General features: G+C 35.6%; 2 protein-coding genes across 2 annotated transcripts; both read left to right on the forward strand.

Moving 5' to 3' along the window:
- Positions 1–1748: 1748 nt before the first annotated feature.
- LOC123660962 (chymotrypsin-2-like) lies at positions 1749–6120 on the forward strand. The gene is made up of 5 exons (XM_045595980.1): positions 1749–1800; positions 3057–3282; positions 3464–3698; positions 4459–4635; positions 5974–6120. Exons 1-5 carry the CDS (start codon positions 1749–1751, stop codon positions 6118–6120), a joined length of 837 nt encoding a protein of 278 aa, XP_045451936.1.
- Positions 6121–9749: 3629 nt separating this feature from the next.
- On the forward strand, positions 9750–26831 carry LOC123660963 (trypsin 3A1-like). Its single transcript, XM_045595981.1, has 8 exons — positions 9750–9807; positions 10362–10593; positions 16239–16473; positions 17264–17446; positions 17870–18011; positions 21980–22203; positions 24194–24355; positions 26685–26831. Exons 1-8 carry the CDS (start codon positions 9750–9752, stop codon positions 26829–26831), a joined length of 1383 nt encoding a protein of 460 aa, XP_045451937.1.
- The last annotated feature ends 738 nt before the right edge of the window (positions 26832–27569 follow it).

Genomic DNA, 27569 nt, shown 5'->3' on the forward strand with positions numbered 1-27569 from the left:
CGGAGTATGCTGGTGAATGCGTGACGAGAGCGTTATGAAAAGTGTGATCGGGCGAGGCAAACGGAAGTTGAGAGGGAGATATAAGTTAGATGGAGCTAAAGAAGTTTTACTTTAGTTAAATAAAAATAATAACTCCGTCCTTTATGAACCGATTTTGATCATTCTTTTTTGTTGGAAAGGAAGTGTCCCTAGTTTGATGTCATAATAAAGAAACCAGAATTTGATGATGGGATCCCAGAGAAATCGAAGGAAACTCTCGAAAATCCGCATAACTTTTTACGGAGTGTACCGATTTTCATGATTTTTAATTTAATCGAAAGCCGGTGTTATTCATGTTGTCACATTTAAATTTCATCGAGATCAGATTACAACTTTTGGAATAATCTTTGATAATGCGTATTTACTTGACTATTTTTTCGTCTACCTACGTTGTATTACATGTTGATATAATTGAAGTCGGTTTTTCTTCGTTTGCCTGCAAACACAATAATGTACCTTTTAACCGACTTCCAAAAAAGGAGGAGGTTCTCAATTCGACTGTATTTTTTTTTTATTTTTTTTTTATGTATGCTACATCAGAACTTTTGACCGGGTAGACCGATTTCGACAAATTTTGTTTTAATCGAAAGGTGGTGTGTGCTAATTGGTCCCATTTAAATTTATTTGAGATCTAACAACTACTTTTCGAGTTATATCTAATAATGTGTTTTTACTTGACGCTTTTTTCGTCGACCTACGTTGTATTATACCGCATAACTTTCTACTGGATGTACCGATTTTGATAATTCTTTTTTTGTTGGAAAGAAGATATTCCTAGTTTAGTACTATGATAAGGAAACCAGGATCTGATGATGGGATCCCAGAGAAATCGAGGGAAACTCTTGAAACTCCGCAATAACTTTTTACTGGGTGTACCGATTTTAATAATTTTTAATTTAATCGAAAGCTGATGTTTGTCATGTGGTCACGTATGAATTTTATTGAGATCTGATAACTACTTTTTGAGTAATCTTTGATAACGCGTAGTTACTTGACTATTTTTTCGTCGATATACGTTGTATTACTCGTCGATGTAATTGAAGTCGGTTTTTTTTTCGTTTGCGAGCAAACACAATTATATAACATAGCTTCTCTGCATGAAATTATAAATTGGAATCTACGTTTGTAAATATTAATTAATCATTTGAGAATTAAAAAAAGAAGGTTTATTTATTTATTTAATAAACTTTATTGCACACACAAAAAAGAAGATACATTTTAGAACGATTAGATACAAATACAAATAATGTATGCAAAGGCGGCCTTATCGCTTATAGCGATCTCTCGTGTAATGTTTTTTTTTTTTCTTATCTTAACCCTAAAGAACGACGATAAAGTGTCATCATATGTAAAGGATTTTTTTTCTCGTTCATTATGAATTACGGTCGTGCTTACGGGTCTATTTAAACAAAATCAAATTTAAAAATGGTTTTGGATTTTTTTACTAGGATTCGGATCTATAACACCTATTAAACCGCCTATTTGAAGGAACGTAGTTACGAATCGAACACCTTATATATAGTGTAGGTACATAGTAAATAAATAAATGCAGTAAGTGTAATCACGAAAACGTTTTGATATATATTTTTGATACTTAATTTCGTTAATTATAAGATATCTGATCTAAGATAACAGTTTGATTATTTGCCACGCCGGATATTTTATAAAAGAAAGTCACATCCTTGTGTCCACCTATTTGATGTCGAAACATGTTGCTCAAAGCAGGACTCTTGGTCGTCACGCTCCTTGTTGGGACCAATGGTAAGATATTTTGATTAAAATTGTGTATTATAATCACAATAATGCTGTAGTTAATACTAATATATGTACTCGTATATTGATTCTACGGTCTACTAAATTTGTTGTTGTTAATTGTCAAAGAGTAGCCCGCTATTGCGCACTTTGCAGTGACCTTGCTTCTTCAGGTTTTGTGGGTTTGATTCCCGCCTATAAATAATATTATTATTTATATGTATTTATATGAATTAGATAAGTATTATTTAGAAGTAAAAAAGTAGCTATATTAGCCGGCAGTTCCATATAACACAAGCATTAAGTTGCTTACTTAAAACAGACGACCGCGTGTTTATGTTATAGATATTTATTATTATTATTATTTAATGATTACTTTAAGATATATTACTATTAAATACTTTTTGTTACTTGATATACATATAAGAAAAGATAATGAAGTATAGTTGATAATTGCATTGCAAGCATAGAAATTAAATATTTACATACATTTTAATTAAATATTTATTATCATTTTTATGTAATACTAGCGTCTGCCCGCGACTTCGTCCACGTGGAACGTTTTTAAAGGGGAACAATTCTGTCATAAATGATTTTTGCGAGAGTGTTTACGCAGCGCACGCAGCGGAAGCTTTCAAAAGGAAAATAAAGCCTGATTTTAAAACATTCTTCATTGGTGTTCCGTTCCTATTGGTCTTAGTGTGATGATATAGTCTTAAAGATGGAATTTTTCAAATCAGACCAGTTCTTAACATCTTCAGCTTTATAATATTAGTATAGATTACCGTACAGGGAGTAATGACATTTTTTTTAATTATATTTTAAAAACTCTTATACTACTATTATATTTTTAATAGTATGTTTGTTATCAAAATATTTTGTAAATATCGATATCGCAATTTCAAGGATCAAAGGATATTTGTATTTGTGAGTCTCCCTACCGTGCCTCGGAGAGCACGTTAAGCCATTGGTCCCGGTTTTTATAATATACACCTGATAGCGATCGTTACTCATAGCAAAGAATATATTCCGCCAACCCGCAGTGAAGCAGCGAGGTGGATCAAGCTCCAAACCTTCTCTTACATGGAGAATGAAGCGTATTCTCAGAAGTATAGTAGGATATTACAGTCTGAAGCGTGAAGCGTAATGTACACACACAATAGCACAATAGTGCATTTAATTCAGGATTAAAGTATAATGTTTTTAACAGAAATCAAGTAGGCTCATAGGATACAAGAATATACTAACAAATAATTAATTTTCAGCGCTCCCGACTCCACAACGGGATTTATCCTTTCTTTTCGCCCATTCGGAAAACTCCCGTATTGTCGGAGGTACCAACGCTGGTCCTACACCTTACATGGTTGCAATAGTCACCGGAGTAACCGTCAGTAACTTGATATGCGGCGGGTCCTTGGTCACCAGCAGACATATCATGACTGCTGCTCACTGTAACTTGGCTGTTACAAACCAAGATGGCAGTTTACTTAAGTATGATTTATTACAATACAAATATAAAATCAAAGCTCACCAAGTCATAATTTTATTTCATAATAGATTAAAATATCTACATAAGTTGTAATCCTCAAATACGTCATAAGGTGATTATTGTGATTAATTAGAATAGGTACCTATTTAATGCGTCATTCTATATTTATATTCTGATTTTCAGTTCTCTTCGTGTAACCGTCGGCAGCAACCGTTGGAATCGGGGTGGTTCTACGTACAGAATCCAACGCAGTATTGTCCATCCTAACTACAACCACAATGCAATCAAGAATGACATTGGTTTCCTCGTAACTACCGCTAATGTGGCGTTGTCAAACACAGTTAGCTTAGTACCTTTGAACTTCGACTTCGTCGGTAGCGGCGTCCCCGCGAGAGTTACCGGATGGGGTAGAACTATGGTAAACATAAAAAAATTATGAGTATTTACTGTGATTAAAAAAATAAGATAAAATTATTTTACTCGTTAAATTGAAAAGCATTCAATTTTTTAAGAAACCTATTATTTAAAGATGCGTTGACTTAGTGACGCTATATTTCATGAATTATTGCCAACTTTGTATAAAAAATTGTATAAAACTCAATTTATAAAAACACACTTTATAATTATACATTTAAAAAAAAGTAACTATGAGTTTCTTGCCGGTCTCACAATGGGCAATCTGCATTCTCTGAAATTCACAATCTGCATTTCTAACCGGTGGTAGCATTACTTTGAAACAATTAAAATTTGAATTTGTAAAATGGCGATTCGTAGGTACTTTTGAAGCCTATTTGAATAGAGCTATTTTTCATTTTGATTTTAATTTTGTTATGTAAGTACTTATTTATGGTAAGTGCATCTAATAATTTGATAAATATACTTACATAGATAGTACATAGATTTTACAGAAAAATCAAATGAAAATTCATGTTTTGTGTTTTTTTCGATAATTTTAATATATATAAATCTCGTGTCACAATGTTTGTCCTCAATGGACTCCTAAACTACTTAACCGATTTTAGTCAAATTTGCACACCGTGTGCAGTTTGATCCAACTTAAAAGATAGGCTATATTTTATTTTGATATATTATGTTATTATTATATTTCAGAAAAAAATAAGGCGATACGAAGTTTGCCAGGTCAGCTAGTGGTATTATAATATAAGTAATTCTTCCAGAATGGTGGATCACTGTCTTCGACCCTTCGACAACTTGAAACAACAGTTATTGATGGTAACCAGTGCCGTACTCGAGTGGCCCAGCGCGCTCAAGAACTTAATATTCAAAATTTCCCGGTTGTTGACCCTAACCTTGAAATCTGCACCTTTCATTCGAACGGACGTGGAACTTGCAACGTGAGTAATATTACCAAATGATTTATTCCTATATGCAATAATCAGATATTAATACATATCTCAAAATTCGTACATTTAGGGCTAATGGAAGCGCAACTTGAAATTTAAGTTGCTTCACCAAATGGCAAACCTATTACACCAAACGACTAATCATGATATTAAGAATTAAATATATTTATATAGCTTGTGAAACATGCTTAAACTCTTTTACTATAAAAAATAATGAATCATCATCATCATCATTCCAGCTTATTGCAGTCCATTGCTGGACATAGGCCTCCACAAGTTCGCGCCAAAAATGCGTGAACTCATGTGTGTTGCCCATAGTCACCACGCTGGGTAGGCGGGTTGGTGACCGCAGGGCTGGCTTTGTCGCACCGAAGACGCTGCTGCCCGTCTTCGGTCTGTGCGTTTTAAAGCCAGCGGTTAGATGGTTATCCCGCCATCGGTCGGCTTCTTAAGTTCCAAGATGTTAGTGAAACCTTGTTATCCCTTAGTCGCCTCTTACGACACCCACAGGAAGAGAAGGGGTGGTTATATTCTTTGGTGCCGTAGCCACACAGCACAAAAATAATGAATGTTACTGTTGAAAATAAAAACTCAATTTTCTGGAATTTTGTAATAACTATATATGTACTAGCTGAACCGGCAAACGTTGTCTTGCCGCTAAACGCTATTTAAAAATAGGGGTTGATGGTAGAGGATTGAAAATTTAGGGTTGTATGTATTTTTTAATGTTGTATCATAAAAAAATAGAAATTAAAAATTTTGTCTAAAAAATAAAAAATAAAAATTTAGGGGTGGACTACCCCTAACATTTAGGGGGATGAAAAATAGATGTTGGCCGATTTTTATAGATACCGGATAAGCACAAAAAATTTCATCAAAATCGGTCAAGCCGTTTCCGAGGAGTATGGCAACGAAAACTGTGACACGAGAATTTTAAATATTAGATAAGGAAGGGAGTTTATAATACTGTACAAGAAATTATATCTATAATATAAAAATGAATCGCAAAATGTGTTACTAAGCGCAAAACTCGAGAACGGGTGGACCGATTTCGCTAATTCTTTTTTTAAAATATTCCTTGAAGTACGAGGGTGGTTCTTACGGAGAGAAAAATTCTAAAAAAAAAAAATTTTAAACTTCCTGAAAAAGTCTAAAAACAACACGTTTCTATACTCCCATACAAAAGATTTGTGATAATACTTAAAAGTCAATTTGAACTTTAATATGGTATTAAAGTTTGTGTTAGGCGATACGAAGTTCGCCGGGTCAGCTAGTTTTAAATAAATATATTCCTTTAGTTAGAAATGTTTTGTTGAATGTATGGTCCAGCGCGACTCCGGCGGGCCGCTGATGCGCACGGACCGCAACCAGCAGGTCGGGCTCGTGTCGTGGGGCCTGCCGTGCGCGCGCAACGCTCCCGACATGTTCGTGCGCCTCAGCGCCTACCGCGCCTTCGTCGAGCAGAGCATCCGTTGACCACTGGCTCGTGCCAGTACTGTTACGAATGTTTTATATCAACAGCACATTAGTTGATCTGTAATGTTACGATTAAAAATAATGTTGTAATTACGTGACTTTTTTTCTACCTTACCTTCGTTTGCACTTCGCTTACATGGGGGGTTTGGTCGGCAAGAAGAGTACGGTTCATCAATGGTAAGCGATTAGTAGCTCATTTACCAGAAGCATCGCAAGCGCGTCGCCGACCCTACCCCCAATCAGGAGCGCTGATCAACTTACCACAGGAACACAACATTGCTTGAAAGCAGTATTATTTAACTGTCATCTTCTGTAAGGTCAACATACTTTCCTAGTCGGGCTTTTTTAGGTTTTGAGCAGGATATTTCCTGCTGTGCCACACCTCACCTTTTTCAGTTCATGATTTTCAGGTAACTAGACCTATTTAAAAAAGGTAAATGTCAGACAGATAGCTACAATTTTACACACAGAAAAAAAACCCAGCCAGCTAAAGCCTAGGGCCGGAAAAGGTTGGTTTTAAGCCAGTCCTCTCTCCTCAAGACTTAATGAAGGAGAAACAGGGGTTTGTCCCAGCCGACGCTGAAAATTAAACTAATTACAAAATAAATAAATGTATAAAAGAAAGAAAGAAATCAACTCTAAACCAGCTATGTAAGTACAGTCGAACCGCGTATGCTGCAGAACTCAGTCTATCCGTCTATCGACAGATAATGAGGTCCTCACTGTAACTTAGAATCAATGGTGATTACAAGAAAAACGGTTGAGTTAACTAAGTTCAGCTTATCATTTAGTTTTGGTTGCATATCAATTTGTTTTACATTTGGAGCTGAAAATTGATACAACTAATTTTTTACTATTGAGAAGTAACTTATTCATGCTAAACCCTTGCACCAGTTCAGAGAGAGCATTGTTTACATCGTCATAGTTGGTTTCTTGTCTACGTAATTTAAATATTAATGAGGTATCATCAGCAAACAATACAATCTCATGCTTCTTCTCTACTAAATATGGTAGGTCGTTTATGTATATTAACAACAAGAATGGACCAAGAATTGAGCCTTGTGAGACCCCCCATCTGTATATTAGACCCAGACGACTTAGTACCATTTACTTCAACCCTCTGAGTTCTATCGCTAAGATCTTAAAAAGTTTAGCGAGGTATTTTTAATGCCATAGTGACTGAGTTTCCTGATCAATGTGTCATGATGAACAACAACACAGTCAAATGTCTTGGCAAAATCACATAATAAACCTAAAGTATCACGCAACTAAGCAAGGTGAAATGAAACTTTATTTTTGGACTACTGATTAAAAATGAATAAATAAGTATTTCAACGTTTTCGAAGAATTGCGAATGCCTTGAAAAGGATGAAATAATGGTTGAAAGTTTAAATGATAATTTGTCATTTTTGAAGCTGAAATGAGCTAACGCGTATTCCAACTTTCGTGGAATTTTTTTTATATCACTAGTTCGGCAAACAAGCGTACGGCTCACCTGATGGTAAGCGATTACCGTAGCTTATAGACGCCTGCAACACCAGAAGCATCGCAAGCGCGTTGCCGACCCAATCCCCAATCCCCCCAGGAGCTCTGGTCACCTTACTCACCACAGGAACACAATACTGCTTGAAAACAGGATTATTTAGCTGTGATCTTCTGTAAGGTTGAGGTACTACCCCAGTCGAGCTGCTCCATATTTTGAGCAGGAAATTCCTGCTGTGCCCTACCTCTGTCATATCGAAAGTAAATAAATTTTAGAAGTATGACATTTTATATTTAGGCCTTTAATTGTATATTACAAAAATAAGTATTCAAGCGTTTGCGGGAATTCTGCGTGGTGAGATAAGAGATTAGAACGTAGGTATTACTAAAATTACCTAAAATGCCTTGAGAAAACCTAAGGGAAGAATAACTATTTTTCGCACGAATGTTCAGAGGAAGGTTTATATGTATAATACATGCACAGTATAGTAGAGGAACACTGATAGTTTTTGCACCTTGTATATTTGCAATTTTTTTAATTCTTTAATTATTTGGTTTTAAGCTTTAATAGTTACATGAGTAGATTTACGAGCACATATATCATTTTGATAATAGACGGTAAATCAGAACACTTTATTTTTTAATCTGCGTATCAGATAAGCCTTCATATAATTAGATAATTCTGTGATTAAATTTAGTATCTATTAAATAATAAAAAAAAGTTACTAAAAAAACTCATACTACAACAGAAACATAAAATATTATAGCTTGATAAATTAGCAGATAAATGGACCAGCTCAGAATATTTATTCGCATGAAATAGATAATAATAACATTCTGCTCGCTGCTTTTTTGTTTTCTCCCGTAAACAAGCGTGATGGAAACGAAAAAAAAAACAACAATAATTTACATTAACAAGAAATATAACTAAGATAACTCGAAAATTACTTGCCAGATCTCGATCAAACTTTAATGGGACTATACATGACAAACACCAGCTTTTGAATTAAAAAAAGAATAATAACAATCGGTTCACGCAATAAAAAGTAATGAGGTAACACACTTAAAAATACAGTCAAAATGAGAACGTAGGAGATGTTCTCATTTTTTTTTTTTTGGAGTCGTTTAAAAATAATTACACATTCGACTGCTATAAAAAATTTAAAATCTATCCAATAGTTAGTTCTTGAGTTTAACCTTCCACAAACAAAAAACATTAAATCAATTATCTATTATATAGACTTCTTAAACCCTATAATATAGAAATATAGATGACCAATTTCTACGTCGTAGCTGAACGTAAAATAATGTTAGAAGTATCTAATATTAATTTTACGTCTAATAAGCAGTAACAACTTATGAATTACATTTTGAAGTTTCATTAGGTTATCATTATGTATCCTAATAATAACAGCGTTGTTGGTTGTGATTAAATGCTACAGTTTTAAACAACATTATCAATCTTTTGGAAGTAGTTTATTTATTTTTATTGTTAGTGATACTAATTTGATAAGCAACATCAACAACACGTAGTCGCAAATAATCATACTTAATATTTTTTTTTTTTTATTTCATTAGTTCGGCAAACAAGCGTACGGCTCACCTGGTAGTAAGAGATTACCGTAGCCTATAGACGCCTGCAACACCAAAAGCATCGCAAGCGCGTTGCCGACCCAATCCCCAATCCCCCCAGGAGCTCTGGTCACCTTACTCACCAACAGGAACACAATATTGGTTGAAAACAGTATTATTTAGCTGTGCTGTGTCTTCTATAAGGTCGAGGTACTACCCCTGTTGGGCTGCTCCATATTTTGAGCAGGAAATTCCTGCTGTGCCCTACCTCAGTTAATATTGATCAGCTATGGTGTTATGAAGGTACTATAAGGATGTCTTTCAAAGTATTTTCAATTTTGTACTTTGCAAGATCAGGGCGTTTAACAAACCCTTTCGATTTTATCACAAGACATTACAAATTAAAAACAATTTTGCTACTTAATCGACTTTGGAATTTCTCTATCATTATTAAACGATTTAATATCATGGATAGATAAAAATTATCTGAGATTATTAGTTTATTGTTTATCATTTTTCGTTACATAAAGGCACGAGATTTACTTTTTTATAGTTTGTTACTCAGGGTCGAAAATATGTCGCTCAAAGCTGGTTTTTTATTCGTAGCACTCTTTGTTCTTCTGGGGAGCCATGGTAAGATATATTTTTAATAATTAATTCCGAGAATGACGAAAGTGGTTACATTAGAACATATATACATTTAATTTTTTCAAGCAATCTCATTAATTTTCCTTGAACTAGGGATTGGAAATTTATCTCTTATTTTAGGAAAACTAAGCTTATTTGACGTATTTCTACTTTACCCTTCTTTCTAAACGGTAAATTTCCTTTTAGCTTTATGAAAAACGTTCGTATTCTGCTATTTACAACCTAATAACATTTAAAACCCTTAAAGGTAGATTAAATGGGCATTTTTTAGCAGTAGCCCTTATTTAGTCAAGCTTTTAATCGAATTCAAGATTTTGTTTTTTCTTAAGTATATAATTTATATAGTACTTAGGAGATAAAAAGCAAAAGGCCACAATTTCTAAACTATAACTTGTAACAATATAATTTATACATTTAATATAGATATGTACGTTTCATAGTAATGCGCCTGAGGGACAATATAATTTCTGTAAGACAGTTGTAAAATAGCTACTTACTATTCATATTAATCAATGACGAAACAACAATTCACTTTTCAGCGCACCCATTTAAAGACGAGAATAAGGACATGTCCATCTTCTTCGACCACACGGATTCCTCAGCCCGTGTCGTCGGAGGTACTCCTGCCGGTGTCGTGCCCTACATGGTAGCTCTGTCATCTGGTGTGCTTTTAAGAAGCTTTGTCTGCGGAGGCTCCCTGGTCACCACCAGACATGTCTTAACCGCTGCACATTGTATAGAAGCTTCGCTCTTTGGTGAAAATATTGTTGGGTATGGTTCATTAGTAATTTGAGTTGATCAAATTTTACATCAAAGTTACCTACAAATTCGCCTAAAAATTAAATTAAGTTTTTTTAATATAATAAATATACCTTTCCATTTTGATATCACGATATAAATCTTAGAAGGCTTTTAATTCTAATGTTAGAAGATAGTGAAGATTTATATCTATCTATACATTATATAAAAGTGAAAGGTCACTCATCACGAAATCTCCGAAACTATAACACCTACAAACTTGAAATTTGGCGGGTAGGATCCTTATAGGACGTAGACATCCGCTAAGAACGGATTTTACGAAACTCGACCCCTAGGGGGGTAAAATGAGGGTTGGAAGTTTGTATGAGAGTCCCATGTATCTGAAGTAAGAGACTTGAAATTTAAAATGTATGGTCTATAGATGGTGAGAAGATGTCCAAATAATGTATCTTTATAGAAACCAACTCCCTTTTGGGGTTCAAACGGGAGATGGTAGGTTGACTCACTCATCACGAAATCTCCGAAACTATAACACCTACATACTTGAAATTTGGCAAGTAGGTTTTGTATAGGACGTAAACATCCGCTAAGAACGAATTTTACGAAACTCGACACCTAAGAGGATAAAACGGGGGTCGGAAGTTTGTATGAAAGGCCTATGTTTTTAAAGTAAAAGACGAAATTTAAACACGCCAACACTCCAACACGCCAACATGCCAATACGCCAATACGCCAATGCGCCAACACGCCTATGTGCCAATACGCCAACACGCCAACAGTCCAACACGCCAATGTGCCAATACGCCAACACGCCACAGTACAACACGCCAACATGCCAACACGCCAATACGCCAACACGCCAATACGCCAATGCGCCAACACGCCAATGTGCCAATACGCTAACACGCCAACATGCCAACAGTCCAACAGGCCAACATGCCAACACGCCAATACGCCAACACGCCAATGCACCAACACGCCAACACGCCAATGTGCCAATATGCCAGCACGCCAATGTGCCAATATGCCAACACGCCAACACGCCAACATGCTAACACGCCAACATGCTAACACGCCAACATGCTAACACGCCAATACACCAACACGCCAACACGCCAATACGCCAATGCGCCAACACGCCAACACGCCAATACGCCAACACTCCAATACGCCAACCAGCCAACACGTCAAAACGCCAACACGCCAACACGCTAATGTGCCAATACGCCAACACGCCAACGCGCCAACACGCCAATGTGCCAATACGCCAACACGCCAACACGCCAACACGCCAATACGCCAACACGCCAATACGCCAATACGCCAACACGCCAATGTGCCAATACGCCAACATGCTAACACGCCAACATGCCAACACGCCAATACACCAACACGCCAACACGCCAATACGCCAATGCGCCAACACGCCAACACGTCAATACGCCAACACGTCAATACGCCAACACGCCAATACGCCAACACGCCAATACGCCAACACGCCAACACGCCAATACGCCAACAAGCCATTACGCCAACACGCCAATGTGCCAACACGCCAACACGCCAACACGCCAACACGCCGACACCCCAACACACCAATGTGCCAATACGCCAACATGCCAACAGGCCAATACACCAACACGCCAACACGCCAATGCGCCAACACGCCAACACGCCAATGTGCCAATACGCCAACACGCCAATACGCCACTACGCCAACACGCCAACACGCCAATACGCCAACACGCCAATACGCCAATACGCCAACACGCCAATGTGCCAATACGCCAACACGCCAACACGCCAATAGGTCACTCGCCAATACGCCAATGCGCCAACACGCAAATGTGCCAATACGCCAACACACCAACACGCTAACAGTCCAACACGCCAATGTGCCAATACGCCAACACGCCAACACGCTAATACGCCAACACGCCAATGCGCCAACACGCCAATGCGCTAACACGCCAACACGCCAATACGCCAATGCGCCAACGTGCCAACGCGCCAATGCGCCAACACGACTGGACGCCAACAAAAATAACAAACCTGTTTAATAACGAACCGTTATTTATGATATTATATGTGTCCAGGTCCGGAAGAAGCCACTTCGCCATCTAAGGACATCGTGGCAGGATAGGAAATTGACTTACCCTTTTTGCGCTTGATAAAGCTCCAAAAAAGTTTAGGGTTTGAAGACAAAGTTGTTTCCAGGCTATTCAAATACAATTTATAGTTTAGATTATGAAGCTTCGCGCAACGCTCCCTGAGCAACTTAAAAGTAATTAAATCACGAGGGTCGCCATTTTTACGATATTTAAATTTTCCATTGATGACTTATATCAGTGCTGCAGAAAACCAAAGCGAATATTTACTAGACAGTGTTTTGGATTTGGGCACATGTTTAGCAATGATAATTCCCAGAACAGCAATCATAACTCGACAATTTATTCTCCCGAGAATATTATTCAGGGCACTTGTAATTTTGTCATAGTCAGCTTTGTAGAAGCGGAACCTAGCTCCAATACAAGATTCGAGCTTTTCCTGAAAGTTAATTTTAACGGAAAACTCAATAGGAGGATGTAATGGTTCTATCCCGGAAAGAGGGTCCTTGCTTTCGCTCAATTGGGAGATAACCAGAGAGCTAATTACTAGGTCGCGAGTTTTATTATTTTTACAACAATTATACTGTGTAAGAGCATTTAATGACATTAAATCAGTAATCATGTTATTCAACAAATTATTCGTTGTTATCGGAGTCAGTGCAGGTCCAGTCGTCTAGTTCCAACACAGACCACCCAAGTTAAAATCCCAAGAACGATTATGTTAAAGGAGCTAAGTTTATCAATTATATGATTTGTATTTAAAATGAAGTGTTCCAAGATATGTTTCAATACCGGAGGGGGAATATAAACGGTGCAAATGTACAGATAATCAGTTTGACCATTGGTATTTAGCAGTTCAAGTTTAACCCATAAATCCCCACAGTGCGATATACAATTTATGTGGAGTAATTGTGAGATTTTTCCAAATAGAAAGGCAAACATCTTAACCTAAGTGTATTAATATAATATATGATATGATATTTGAGAGCCAATTCATTGACGAAAGCAATCTATAAAATATTACGCTACAACGATTAATAAAATAAAAATATTCCAAAATCAAATAATAATTGTGTTTGCTCGCAAACGAAAAAAAAACCGACTTCAATTACATCGACGAGTAATACAACGTAGATCGACGAAAAAATAGTCAAGTAACTGTGCGTTATCAAAGATTACTCAAAAAGTAGTTATCAGATCTCAATAAAATTTATATGTGAGCACATGACAAACATCAGCTTTCGATTAAATTAAAAATTATTAAAATCGGTACACCCAGTAAAAAGTTATTGCGGATTTTCAAGAAGTTCCCTCGATTTCTCTGGGATCCCATCATCAGATCCTGTTTTCCTTATCATGGTACTAAACTAAGGATATCTTTTTTCCAACAAAAAAAGAATTATCAAAATCGGTACACCCAGTAAAAAGTTATTGCGGATTTTCAAGAATTTCCTTCAATTTCTCTGGGATCCCATCATCAGATCCTGGTTTCCTTATCATGGTACTCAACTTGGGATATCTCCTTTCCAACAAAAAAAGAATTATCAACATCGGTACATCCAGTAGAAAGTTATGCGGTATAATACAACGTAGGTCGACGAAAAATGCGTCAAGTAAAAACACATTATTAGATATAGTTCGAAAAGTAGTAGTTAGATCTCAAATAAAATTAAATGGGACCAATTGGCACACACCACCTTTCGATTAAAAGAAAATTTGTCGAAATCGCTCCACCCAGTTAAAAGTTCTGATGTAACATACATAAAAAAAAATACAGTCGAATTGAGAACCTCCTCCTTTTTTGGAAGTCGGTTAAAAAATGTATCTCTTTTCGTAGCATAACAGATGAGATAATATAAAAAAAATTATCCCAAGTGTTATGATAAAAATAAGATATGATAAATATTTATAATATTTTTTATACAACTAGGTCGCCAAACAAGAGTACGGCTCACCTGATGGTATGCGATTACCAGAAGCATTGCAAGCGTGTTGCCGACCTTACTCCGAATCTCCCCCAGGAGCTCTGGTCACCTTACTCACCACAGACACACAACAATCATTCATTTATACTAACCTATATAACCATTTATCCATTCCGTACTCTCAGTTTTTTTATGATATTGAAAAATTAAAACGAAAAAGGTCCAATGAAAATAAAAAAAAATTACATTAAGTTGTTACATAGCGAGCAATGAACACTTTGTGACTGTCACAAACAAACAAAAAACTGTATAATTATTATTTTTATTTATTTATTGACAATTGACTTATCTCATATATAAAATTCTCGTGTCGCGGTGTTTATAGTTAAACTCCTCCAAAACGGCTTGACCGATTCTTATGAAATTTTGTATGCATATTGGGTAGGTCTGAGAATCGAACAACATCTATTTTTCATACCACTAAGTTAAAAGGGGGAGGGGTTAATAAAATATATGGCAAAACAACGTTTGCGGGGTCAGCTAGTCTATATCTATCTATCTTTCTATCTATCTATCTATACATATATAAAAGCGAAAGGTCACTCATCACGAAATCTCCGAAACTATAACACCTACGAACTTGAAATTTGGCAAGTAGGTTCTTTATAGGGCGTAAACATCCGCTGAGAACGGATTTTACGAAACTCGACCCCTAAAAGCATAAAACGGGGGTTGGAAGTTTGTATGAAAGTCCTATGTTTTTAAAGTAAGAGACTTGAAATTTAAAATTTATGCTCTATAGATGGTGAGGAAGTGTCCAAATAATAAATCGTAATCAACATATATAAAAGAGAAAGGTCACAGACACACTCATCACGAGAACTCAAAAACCGCTGGATGGTCCATCCATCCAAGATGGACAAAGATGAAATTTGGCAGGGAGGTAGATTATAGTTAGTAGACGTCCGCTAAGAACGGATTTTGTGATATTCCACCGCTAAGGGGGTTTAATTGGGGTTGATAGTTTGTATGAAACATATACAGCAGCTATAAGTTCGCTTGATAGGTTATTTATACTGCAGCCTGAAAATAAAACTAAAAATGTGGTGTATAGAGAAGTTTTAAAAAAATAACTATTAAATTATACTAAATTGTGCCTTTTAAAAAGTTACTCAGTGTGATAAGCATTTCAAGTGTCAAATAAAAAAAATAATTTGCGTTAAGCGTGTTAATAGTAATGCATATCTTCATAACCACGCGGACGTAGTTGCGGGCAACAGTTAGTGTATTATAAAACAGAGTACCCAAAAGCGTATGTGATCGATTCCCTCAAAATCTACTGAAGGGATTTTCATGCGGTTTCATGGGAGAGAGGGCTTCAAGAGGAAGGTTTACGGAACGGCTAAACCGATTTTGATGAGACTTTCACTGGAAGTTTGCCGGGAAAACTTTGTGACAAACTGATTTCAACGCGGGCGAAGCCGCGGGCACAGCTAGTATTCTTATATATATATTCTTTAGAATCAAAATCTTTTCCTACAAAAGAAAAAGAATACTTTAGATAATTCTCAAGAAATCGTTACAAGATGTAGAAAACAGAAGAGTAATTATATTCTTCACACAGTTCTCTTCGCGGCATCGTCGGAACAGAACGTTGGAACACTCGTGGAACGATGTACAGATTCTCCGGCCATATCAACCACCCACAGTACAATGCTGATTTCATCAAGAACGACATTGGGATCCTCATCACAGCAACAAACGTGGTCTTATCAGATGCAGTGTCTTTAATATCTCTAAACTTCGACTTTATTAATGCCGGCGTCCAAACTACTGCTACTGGGTGGGGTGTTACTAGGGTGAGTGTCAAATTTGCTAAGGTATCAATCGCCCTAATCACGTTCGACATACTTTTCTAAAAACCATCCAAGTACTTTACTCATACTGTAATATTTATTTTGCTGTCAAAACCTTTTTTTAGCTTAGCAGCATTTTTATTCCATTTCAATAGTTATTGTATTGTAGACAAATTACAAACTGCGAATCGGCTAGCAATGACATCATTATTATTTTTAGTATGTTACTCGCGTTTTCCTAAAACTGCATTATAGATTTGAACTTACGAAATTAATTCCAAATGTTTAAGAAAAAAGAAAGCACTTTTGAATATAATTTGTTTTTTTTTTCTCATAATGTGTATTTAAATTTCAAATTAAATTGCATGCTGATGCGCAGACTGTTCGTTTTCGTTCATCAGATTTTTTCCCTTTAATGCCTTAATTATTATCATCATTCTGAGCTATTAAAATTTCTAGACATACTCTTTATTTATAGATATCTACCATCCCACCCCAGCTTCGTACGGATATTAAATAAAAATTCAAAATATTTTTTTCCCTAATTTGTTTGTAAATATAATATAGCCTATGCGAATAGTGTAGCTTCCCAAAAGTGAAAGAATTTTTCAAATAAGTTCAGTATTATCGGTGCATATTCAATGCAAAAAACAAACAATCAAATCTTTCCTCTCTTATATTACTCGTAGTATATTTCTTTCATCAGGTTTTTCATATCGAGATTTTCGCAAATGTTTCTAGACATTCTTACGATTGCTAGTCTGTTTAAATAAAATAAAGTATATTATTTCAGACTGGTATCTTTGCGACGGTATCCCAACATCTCATGCGACTCAACGCCGTCGTGGTCGACGGAAACCAATGCATCATGGAGGTAGCCCAGCGCGCCGCCGAACTTCAGATGTGGCAAGCTCCGCATGTTGATCCTGAAATCGAACTCTGCGCTTTCAGTACCAATGGACGTGGAATGTGTAATGTAAGCAACGAAACCTATAACAAAAATATCACACAAGTAAAGACACGATTACCGACCACGATAATTTATAAAATTATAGTATTAGGAATTTATTGCTATTTGATTTTGAATTTGAACGCATCCTAATGAACGTAATATTGAACGATGTATCAATCTCAATTATTACTTTGATAAAGGATTTTATCTTAACATTGTGATTTCGTCATTACATACATATTTAAGCTCGGGTTATCCATTAAACGTAACGATCAAGAGCTATCAACTTACTCTTACTGTATTCACGTAAAGCATTTTTATGCATTTAAACAATATATAACCTATCCTTTAAGTATTATACCAGTTGAAAAAAAGTCGAAGAGGTCAAAGCATTTTCAGCTCAGCTCATGCGGCACTGACAATAATGTTCTGCATATGTCCTTCCAGGGTGATTCCGGCAGCCCGCTAATGCGTGCAGATCTCAATCAGCAGGTCGGTATCGTGTCCTGGGGTATACCGTGCGCGCAGGGTGCTCCCGACATGTTCGTGCGTCTAAGCGCGTACAAGTCTTGGGTCGAACAAAATATTCGTTAAGAGACAGTGCTTTTGGTATTCAAATTAAAGCATACTTATTATTATATTTCGTTTTATTGTTTTTTTTTTTCCTTTTTCGATATGTTATCATTTTTGATTTTGTATGTATGTTCGGGGATAGCTTCGTGGTTTATGAACCGATTTTGACAATTTTTTTTTTGTTGGAAAGGAGATATCCCAAGGGTAGTACCATGATAAGGAAACCAGATTTGATGATGGAATCTCAAAGAACTCGAGGGGAATCCTCGAAAATCGTAGTGACGACTAGTGCCTTTGTTAATTTTTTTCGACAACTTACGTTGTACCTTTTAGGTACTTGTCGATGTTATTGAGGTCGGTTTTTTTTCGTTTGCTAGCAAACGCAATTATGTCAACCCCGAATACCCCGAAATATAACTAGATATACTATATATTTGTTTATGTAAAATAGAGATTAAGAAAATCTAACTTTGTTATATTTAAGTTGTTGCATGTAGGTACGTAGTTTTGTTATGTGAACATCCATTTCTAATTTTTCTGAGGTAGGGCACAGCAGGAATTTCCTGCTCAAAATATGGAGCAGCCCGACTGGGGTAGTACCTCGACCTTACAGAAGATCACAGCAAAATAATACTGTTTTCAAGCAGTATTGTGTTCCTGTTGGTGAGTAAGGTGACCAGAGCTCCTGGGGGGATTAGGGATTGGGTCGGTAACGCGCTTGCGATGCTTCTGGTGTTGCAGGCGTCTATAAGCTACGGTAATCGCTTACCATCAGGTGAGCCGTACGCTTGTTTGCCGACCTAGTGACATAAAAAAAAATTTAACATAAATATTATTACTATTATATAAATACTAAGAAATCAATAAACACCGCATTTCTTATCTATGACATAGTTTATGAATTAACCTAGTTTAACAGTTTTACTGATTAGGTGTTAGTTGTTACAGTTAGAAAGTATAGTTTCAGCGTTCCGTAATTTGAACCGTTGGGTTTTCTTCTTTATAATACAATCAATTACTAAATTTAACAATAAAATCACAGTATAAATCCTCATTGCTATCAAGTTTTTTCTTATCAAAGAAGATACTTTTTCATTTCTGTAAATAATAATATATATTAATTTAAAGACCTAATGTCATGAGTAAGCTTAATTATTCTGAATTAAAGCGCAGGGGGTATAACAGTATCTAAGCAAAAGCGTCGAACAATATTAAACACACGATGTCAACACAACCAAAACACACTGCATAAATTAATTGACCCCAATCGACCCTAGGGCCAAAAGAGCAATGGACTTGGGCGATACCCTGCGAGGCGGCGTAAGCCGAGAGTGCAAGGGGCGGGGGCGCAAGCAGAAGATCCGCACTAGAAATGTGACAAAACAATTAATTTTAAACAAAGGTATCTAAAAAAAGTTTACCGAAAATCAATCGAAAAATTTATTACTCGATTATTTTCCAAAAAGTGACATTCCTAATACATACCTACGCTGCTTTTGCCTGTTCCCTTTATTTTCTGGGACGGCATATTAAAATTGCCCAGAGCGCTGAATCTTATAATATGGCACTGCTGCTAATATAAATTGTGAGGGATATAACAGCAATAAACGTGTCATATTTAACAGTCAGTAAGTCAGTTCCAGGTCGGTCGTCCGAAAACTGAAACCACAAAATTTACAAATCGCTCAAACTAAGAGAATTTGTATGTCCTTGAAATTTTGTGCTTGTATGAGTAACACATACTCAACATTTGTTATTTTCGGGCTTTATAAATAACCACCACGCTATAACACTGTAAATGTTAAAATAAAAACGTATAATGATAGCCGTGTTTAAATGCTGAAGTAATTCTGCGGGAAAAGATGTTTGCGGAAGAATTGTTATTATAATTGTATTAACTTTTATTACTTACAGTAACTTTACGTCTTCTGGGTGAATTCCTTGCGCCCTAAAGACAATAATTATAAATGTAACTTTTAAGACATTTCACCAAAAACACGTTACTACTATATGTTTATTTAGTAGAATAGAATAAACATATTACAAATACAACTTATTTTCGTATAAAGAGCGCGCGTATTTCTTAGTTATCTAGTATGAACTTTTGTGTGTATGTGTGTGTATGTATGTGTCTGTGTGTATGTGTGTGTTTGTATGTATGTAAACAAACTATCTATGTAAGTATGTATGTCTATTTATTGAGTTGCTTCCTATTATTTTTTATAAAATTATACTCTACACTTACACCGTCAATATACCATCTCCTTTGCCCTAAGGTTGCCTGGAAGAGATTGCTCTTAAGCAATAAGGCCGCCTTTTGTAGATTTTTTTTTCTACAAATTATTGCTAATGTTGCTAGCTTATTTTATTCGTTTGGTGTACAATAAAGTGTTAAATAAATAAAATAAATAAAGAGAACCCTTCATGTCATAATTCAACTTAACTTGTTTTTAAAAGATAAAAGATAACCTGGAAACATTTTATTTCATTTTCAATTTATACTATAAACTTATTTGGTACGATAATTGATTACTGAGTGATTGTGTAATCTGTGCATCGAAAATGTGTTTGAAATATTTAATTTTGTTCTTCTATCTCATAACTTGCCATGGTAAGGTTTTTAATTTGTAAATATTATAAGCTTGGAAAGCCTAACCTTAATATAGTTAGGTACCTATGAATTACGATCCAACGTACCAAAAATAGTTTTAGTAGTCATGGCCCAAGAATTTAATCCCTCATTTTTGGTAAAATGACAAGTTAAAATTATAATAATTATGTTTGCTAGCAAACGAAAAAAACCGACTTCAATTATATCGACGTAAACGAAATAAATTATAGTTTAAAAAAAAAACAAAAAACCACGCTTTCATAGCTAATCGAACTAAAAAGTAGAAAATAATTTTTAATTATAAAGAGTTTATATTACAGTAGTAGAAGATCGAACAATCAATCAAAATTAATTAATTCAAAATAAAATTATAATAAAATTTAAGTTATTAAGAGAATGATTCAATTATTCAGAGTAATAAACGTGGGTTGCATTTTATTATATTTTCATAACTTTTTACTATGTTTTTATAACTCTCTGCACATAGATAGTTGCAAGTAGAATAATTGTTACATTTAATATATCAAGCACCCCACGCTTTTTAGTCTGAATTTAATGATTTTGAGAATTGAGAAACCTCCTGTGTTCAAGGTTGACAATATTTTGATGGAAGTTATAAATTAGTGGGTTTCTTTAAATTTAAAAAATAGGTTTACATTTCGTGTCATAATTTTATGTAACTGGGTCATCATTTCATGGTTTTGGGAATTGTTTTGAGCCGAAACATTAAAATGTTATTATTATTGAAGTAGAGAAAGGGAGGTCATATCCTGCTCGAAATCTGAAGCAGTCCATCTGAGGAAGAACCTCAACCTTACAGAAAATCACAGCTAAAAACACTAACAATCAAGTAGTGTTGTGTTCCTATGGTGAGTAAGGTGGCTAGAGCTCCTGGGGAAAGACAGTGGTGGGATCGACAACACGCCTGCGATGCTTTTATATTGCAGGCATCTATTGGCTACCGTAACTAATTTACCTGTGAATAATAAAAAAAATTAAAATTAGGATTTTGAGCCTTACTCTCGTAAATAAATGAATAAATTATACTTTGAGAGCTAATCAAAGTTGTAGCGGGAATAAAACCCGTAACAGAACAAGTAAAGAAGTGTCTCCACTATAATAATCACTGCTATATATATGTAAGTATGTAATAGTTTCTAAGGGTTTAGGAAAAGTCACACAGTTCCTAATGTTTCTAAGTTAGTGAAGAATAGCTGAAACGTTATTTTTTTTTTATTGAGAGAGGACATTGGTTTGCAAGGCGGTAAAGACCATATCATGTTCGGTCGGAATTTTAATAGATTCGGGCTTCGGCCACAAAATGAGGTAAACTTTCTATAGAACATTTTAATACTTTCACGGATATATTTCAGCTATTCCATCCCAACTAGAGGACCATTTCTACCATGTGGATGCAAGCGATCGTATCGTTGGGGGCTCAGTGGCAACTGAGGGTAGCGTGCCTTATATGGCTGCCTTGAGAGTTGGATTCCTCACCAAGTGGTTAATTTGTGGTGGATCTATAATCACCGACCGGCATGTGTTAACAGCGGCGCACTGCATTGACGCCGTTCATAGTGATCGTACCTTTAGGTTGGTACATTTTAGTTTTACAATCCATTTAAAAATGTATATGTCTATCTTGTAACTATCTAGTCTAGTGCTCCATAAAAGCAATGACTTATGCGCTTTTGTATTGCCGGTAACATTACAAGATAGGCATCCTTTGGGAATGGGAATTCGAAGTAAGTTTGAAAATGTTTAACGCTTAAGAATATCTTAGTACGCAACACTTTACGTATATATTTTCTTTTATATACGTCACGTTACCTAAAAAAATGAAATACATGATGATTTTTAAATTACCTACATATGGCAATGGGGGAGGGTATGTGAAGATTCATTTATTCTAGAACTTAGCAATGGAAAGCCATTCTTACTACCACTACTCCCCCGCCTTCCCCGACCCTCTCCAGGAGCTCTGGTCACCTTACTTACAACAGGAACATAACACTACTTCAGAGCAGCGTTATTTAGCTGTGATATTCTGTAAGGTTGTAGTGCTTCGCCCGACGGGTAGCTCCAGATTATGAGCATGATAATTATATCTCTTTGTGCTCTAACTCAATGAAAAAAACTTAATAATCCTATTTATTATTATACACATGAATAATTATTTATATAAATCTACTTATACTTTCGAAATAACAAAATTTATTGACGGTGATACGGTATAAGTATGATTTGGACAAAGGGGAAGGGAGGTGTCCAAAATAGTTAAATTTGGCGTAAAGTATATTAAGTATTATCACTAATAAGCCATAAATCCGTCCATTGTAGAACACAATTTGTATCTTAAAGCTATATTTAATAATATATTTGTGTAAATAAGTAAATAAATGGTAATCGAAGTTACATAACAAGTACAATATACGAGTGACTGTATTAACTATCATTTTTTTTTTTACTTAAAATACCATTTACTTACAGAACCCTTCGCGTCGTTGTTGGTACAAATCGATGGTATTATGGCGGGCAAACGCACAATGTAGCTAAAATGATAACACACGAGAATTGGAACTCTTCAACCGTCAAGAACGATATCGGTTTTGTAATTACAATGACTCATATTCATTTAACTAATAGTGTACAACTTATAGCCTTAAACTTTGATTTTATCGGTCATAATATCACTTCTAAGGTTGCAGGATGGGGAAAAACAAAAGTAAGTAAAACATTACAATTAGGGCAAAAGAAATATTACAACTTTAGTATATTGGTTGACATTCCCCTTATATGCATTATATGCATGCTTATATGCATGCTAAGCGATTCGCTAGTACATTCTTGATCTGAACAGCCTAAGAATGGAACTGTCTACAAGCGTCTGTGTTCCCAGAAAATTATAACCTGGGGATCTTTAAGTCACGAGTGAATAGGTTACTTCTTGGTAAGCGTGCTTCATCTTAGACCGCATTTTGGCTTATCATCAGGTGAAATAGTGGTCAAACGCAAGCCTATTATTGTATAAAAAAATATTATAGTAAATTAAAAGAGACCACAGAACATTCTAAAAATTCTATAAATCTTGTTTTAGCATAGTAAAACAAATTATATATATACACAGCAGGAAACCTTCTGCTAAAAATCTAGAGAAGCCAGTCTGTGAAAGTACCTCAAACCTTAGAGAAGGTCACAGCTAAATAACACTGTGTAACTAGCGTTGTATTCCTGTGGTGAGTAGGGTGGCCAGCGCTCCTGAAGAGGGTCGGGTCAGAAACGCGCTTGTGATACTTCTGTTGTTCAGGCGTCTATAGCCTTTTTATACGTGGAAAAATCCATCTAACACTGACTAAAAAACCACCACGTGTGAGTAGTCGTCCGCTAGGGTGGGGCGAGATAGGGTTGCGCTAGCATTCGCCACCTAGGCGTCTATTGCCTGCGGTAACCGCTCACTATCACTCAACAGATGTGGCGTAGTTACCCTTGTTTCTCGCCATAATCGTGTGAAAAAAAAAGTACTTATACTTTTAGCTAAATTGTTATACTACTTGTAATAAGTGATTTCAATAAAACACAATTTCTAGGCAGGTGGAACACTATCAAGTGTTCTGTTGGAGCTGATCGTTTACACGGTGGACGGAAGTACTTGCTCGCGAGCTATCGACGAACATTGTGATCTTTCAGGACAGAATATCAAATACGAGTCGGAAATTGAACTGTGTGCCTACAATACTGATGGAAGGGGCGTATGTAATGTATGAATGAAATTCTTATTATGGAGTTCTGGTATAGAGAAAGTTTGTCAGACCCTAATATAAGCCGAGTTGGCTTGTTTTAACCTAAAATCTCGAAGAATACAATTTATTTTAAGAATCGTGCTGAAATTCTGTTGTCTTCGAGTTTTTTCGCAAGAAAGATCCTAGTTTAACCACCCTGCTCCAATGCGGGTTGGCGATTATATTCCCCACTATGAGTAACGAATGCTATCAGATACCTATGTTGACAACCGGGACCGATAGTTAAGGAGCTCTTCGAGACACAGAGGGGAGACCCGCAAGTACAGACACCTAGACCGGAAATAAATATTTGTACATTTATTTATTTATTCAGAAAACCAACAGCTTCTTATATACTATTCTTATCATAAAGCATATAAAAAATAATATAACCAATAACAGGTTTCCCTAAAGTTAACGAATTGGTATTATGGAGATATCGTTGACAAAAAAGAAAACAACAGTCACAATCAGTACATTCTGATACACAAAAAATGCTTATAAGAGAATTTTGATGTTGAGATGCAGTTAACTAACACTTAACAATATATATATATAAATAACATAGTAAAGAGGCATATATAAAGAGAGCTACACATCATACATATACAGATACATAATATATAGGTACTTATAGTTTATACATTGTTACGGTGACTCAGATAGTATTTTTATTATATTGGTTTTAAATATCCTTTTAGACTTTGTGAAGATGTCGACGTTTTTAAATAATGTGTTATACGTATGTGGGAGTCTCAGTAACAGCGAGTTTTTTTAAATAATTCGAATAATATTGAGGAACTTCTAACATAGATGTATTACGGATACGATATTTAGGAACTCGGAAACCTATTTTAGATACTAGGTGTGGGCAATCAAGCTTACTATTTATTATGTCATAGAGCAGACCCATATCCAAAAGAATACGTCTGTGCTCCAACGAAAGCATTTCATGTTCCGCGCAACCATCTTCATAACTCTCACAAAATTTACGACACCGAAAGTTTAAATGTTTTATGTTTTTTTTTGTATAAGTATGTTCTAGGCGGTTCTGATAAATGCGGTATTGAGGTGACCATATAGGGCTAGCATACTCTAAAATGCTCCGTACATAAGCAAAATAAACACACTTAATAGCTGAAATATTTGTAAACGGTTTACACACGCGATGAACAAATCCCAGGTTTTTTTTTTTTATGTCACTAGGTCAGCAAACAAGCGTACGGCTCACCTGATGGTAAGCGATTACCGTAGCTTATAGACGCCTGCAACACCAGAAGCATCACAAGCGCGTTGCCGACCCAATCCCCAATCCCCCCAGGAGCTCTGGTCACCTTACTCACCAACAGGAACACAATACTGCTTGAAAACAGTATTATTTAGCTGTGATCTTCTGTAAGGTCGAGGTACTACCCCAGTCGGGCTGCTCCATATTTTGAGCAGGAAATTCCTACTTTTTATATTTTATATATACTACGTTTTTATATGCTTTCATTAGTATATTTTCTATATGATCTGATAGTATCATTTTTTGATCAAAGTAGACCCCCAAATCTCTCAAACTTTGTTTTCTGTTAATTTGTTTGCCATTAAAATGATAGCTATATAGAATAGGCTTTGGTTTCCGCGTAAATGAGATGCATTCACACTTGTCAGCGTTGACTGTTATATTACTATCTGTATAAAAGTTATATAAATTATTAAGGTCGCATTGCAACGATAAACAATCCTGTATGGTATTAATTACAAATAAAAATCTTTTTGTCATCAGCGTACATAAGATAGTTACATTGCTTCAAACTTGAACCATTATCAAACAAGTATGCATTGTAGAATAGTGGTCCTAAATGTGACCCTTGTGGAACACCTGTCGGAATTTTGACGTAATTTGAGCGATATCCAGCCATGACTACCGTCTGAGAACGATTAGTCAATATGACTTTACCCACCGAAGTAAGTCCCCGTGGATACCCAGAATTTGTAATTTATGTAACAGGATCACGTGATCCACACGATCAAAAGCCTTCTCAAAATCAGTGTAGATCACGTCAACCTGTCCCCCCTGTCCATTTTTTCTAAAATAAAGCTTGAAAAACATGTTAAATTAGTAGTAGTGGAACGTCCTATCATAAAACCATGTTGCTACATCCATAAATATCCACTCCCAGCGTGAATCGAACCCACAACCGCCGGTGTCAAGTATGCAACGATGCAAAAATGAAAATGGCATAAAATATCGCGCTTTACGTTCACAATTAGATTAAGAACGGAACTACTGAAAAATGTCCACTTTTCCCAGGGTGATTCGGGCGGCGCTCTCGTGCTGGCCGGCGGGGAGCAGGTGGGGCTGCTGTCGTGGGGCTGCGCGTGCGGCGGCGCGCCCGCCGTGTTCGCGCGGCTCGGCGCTTACAGGGAGTGGGTGCGGGGGGTTTTAGTCAATGAATAATTCGACTGTCCCGTCGTGTCCAGTATCGAAACTGAAATTTTTCTATTTTTTTTTTATTGCATGAAAAAACTACTTTTTATGTATATTTTCTTCAAAAAAAAAAAAAAAAAAATAGAAGAAAATGCTATAAAATATTCATGAGAAATATTCATTTTTCATGAGCTTATACTCAATATCGATACTTAACAAATCATTCAGCGTAAAAAATGTGCCTTTTTTTCAATTTCGATATTATACGTAGGGACAGTCGAATTAACAACTGTGTCCATAGACTCATACGTGTTACTAAACTGGCGTCCTTCCGTTTAGGGCCAGATTCATGAAGGCATACCATATACCACATAATTAAAAACATATATATATATATATATATATATATATGTTTTTACTTATGTGGTATATGTTTATATATAAACATATATATATAATTATAATTATTCAATATCTACTTTTTTATTTTTTATTTTTTATTATTAAACCGTTTGGGCAAGTAAATTGAATATTTAGGTAATAATATCGATTCTAATATCGCAGTTAACTGGAAGGACGCCAGATTAAAAACAGATTGTATAATTGTAGTAATAATAAGGAAATGTTCATGATAAACTCAATAATAAAAATATTTTTTATATTATTGTATATTTTATTAATTTCAAATTCTCTATATGTCTACGATTGCAATTTCACGTGATTATAACTAATTTATTAAATATAAATTTAATATAAGTTTTCTAAAAA

Source organism: Melitaea cinxia, chromosome 16 (genome assembly GCF_905220565.1).
Source record: "Melitaea cinxia chromosome 16, ilMelCinx1.1, whole genome shotgun sequence".
Lineage (NCBI taxonomy): Eukaryota > Metazoa > Arthropoda > Insecta > Lepidoptera > Nymphalidae > Melitaea > Melitaea cinxia.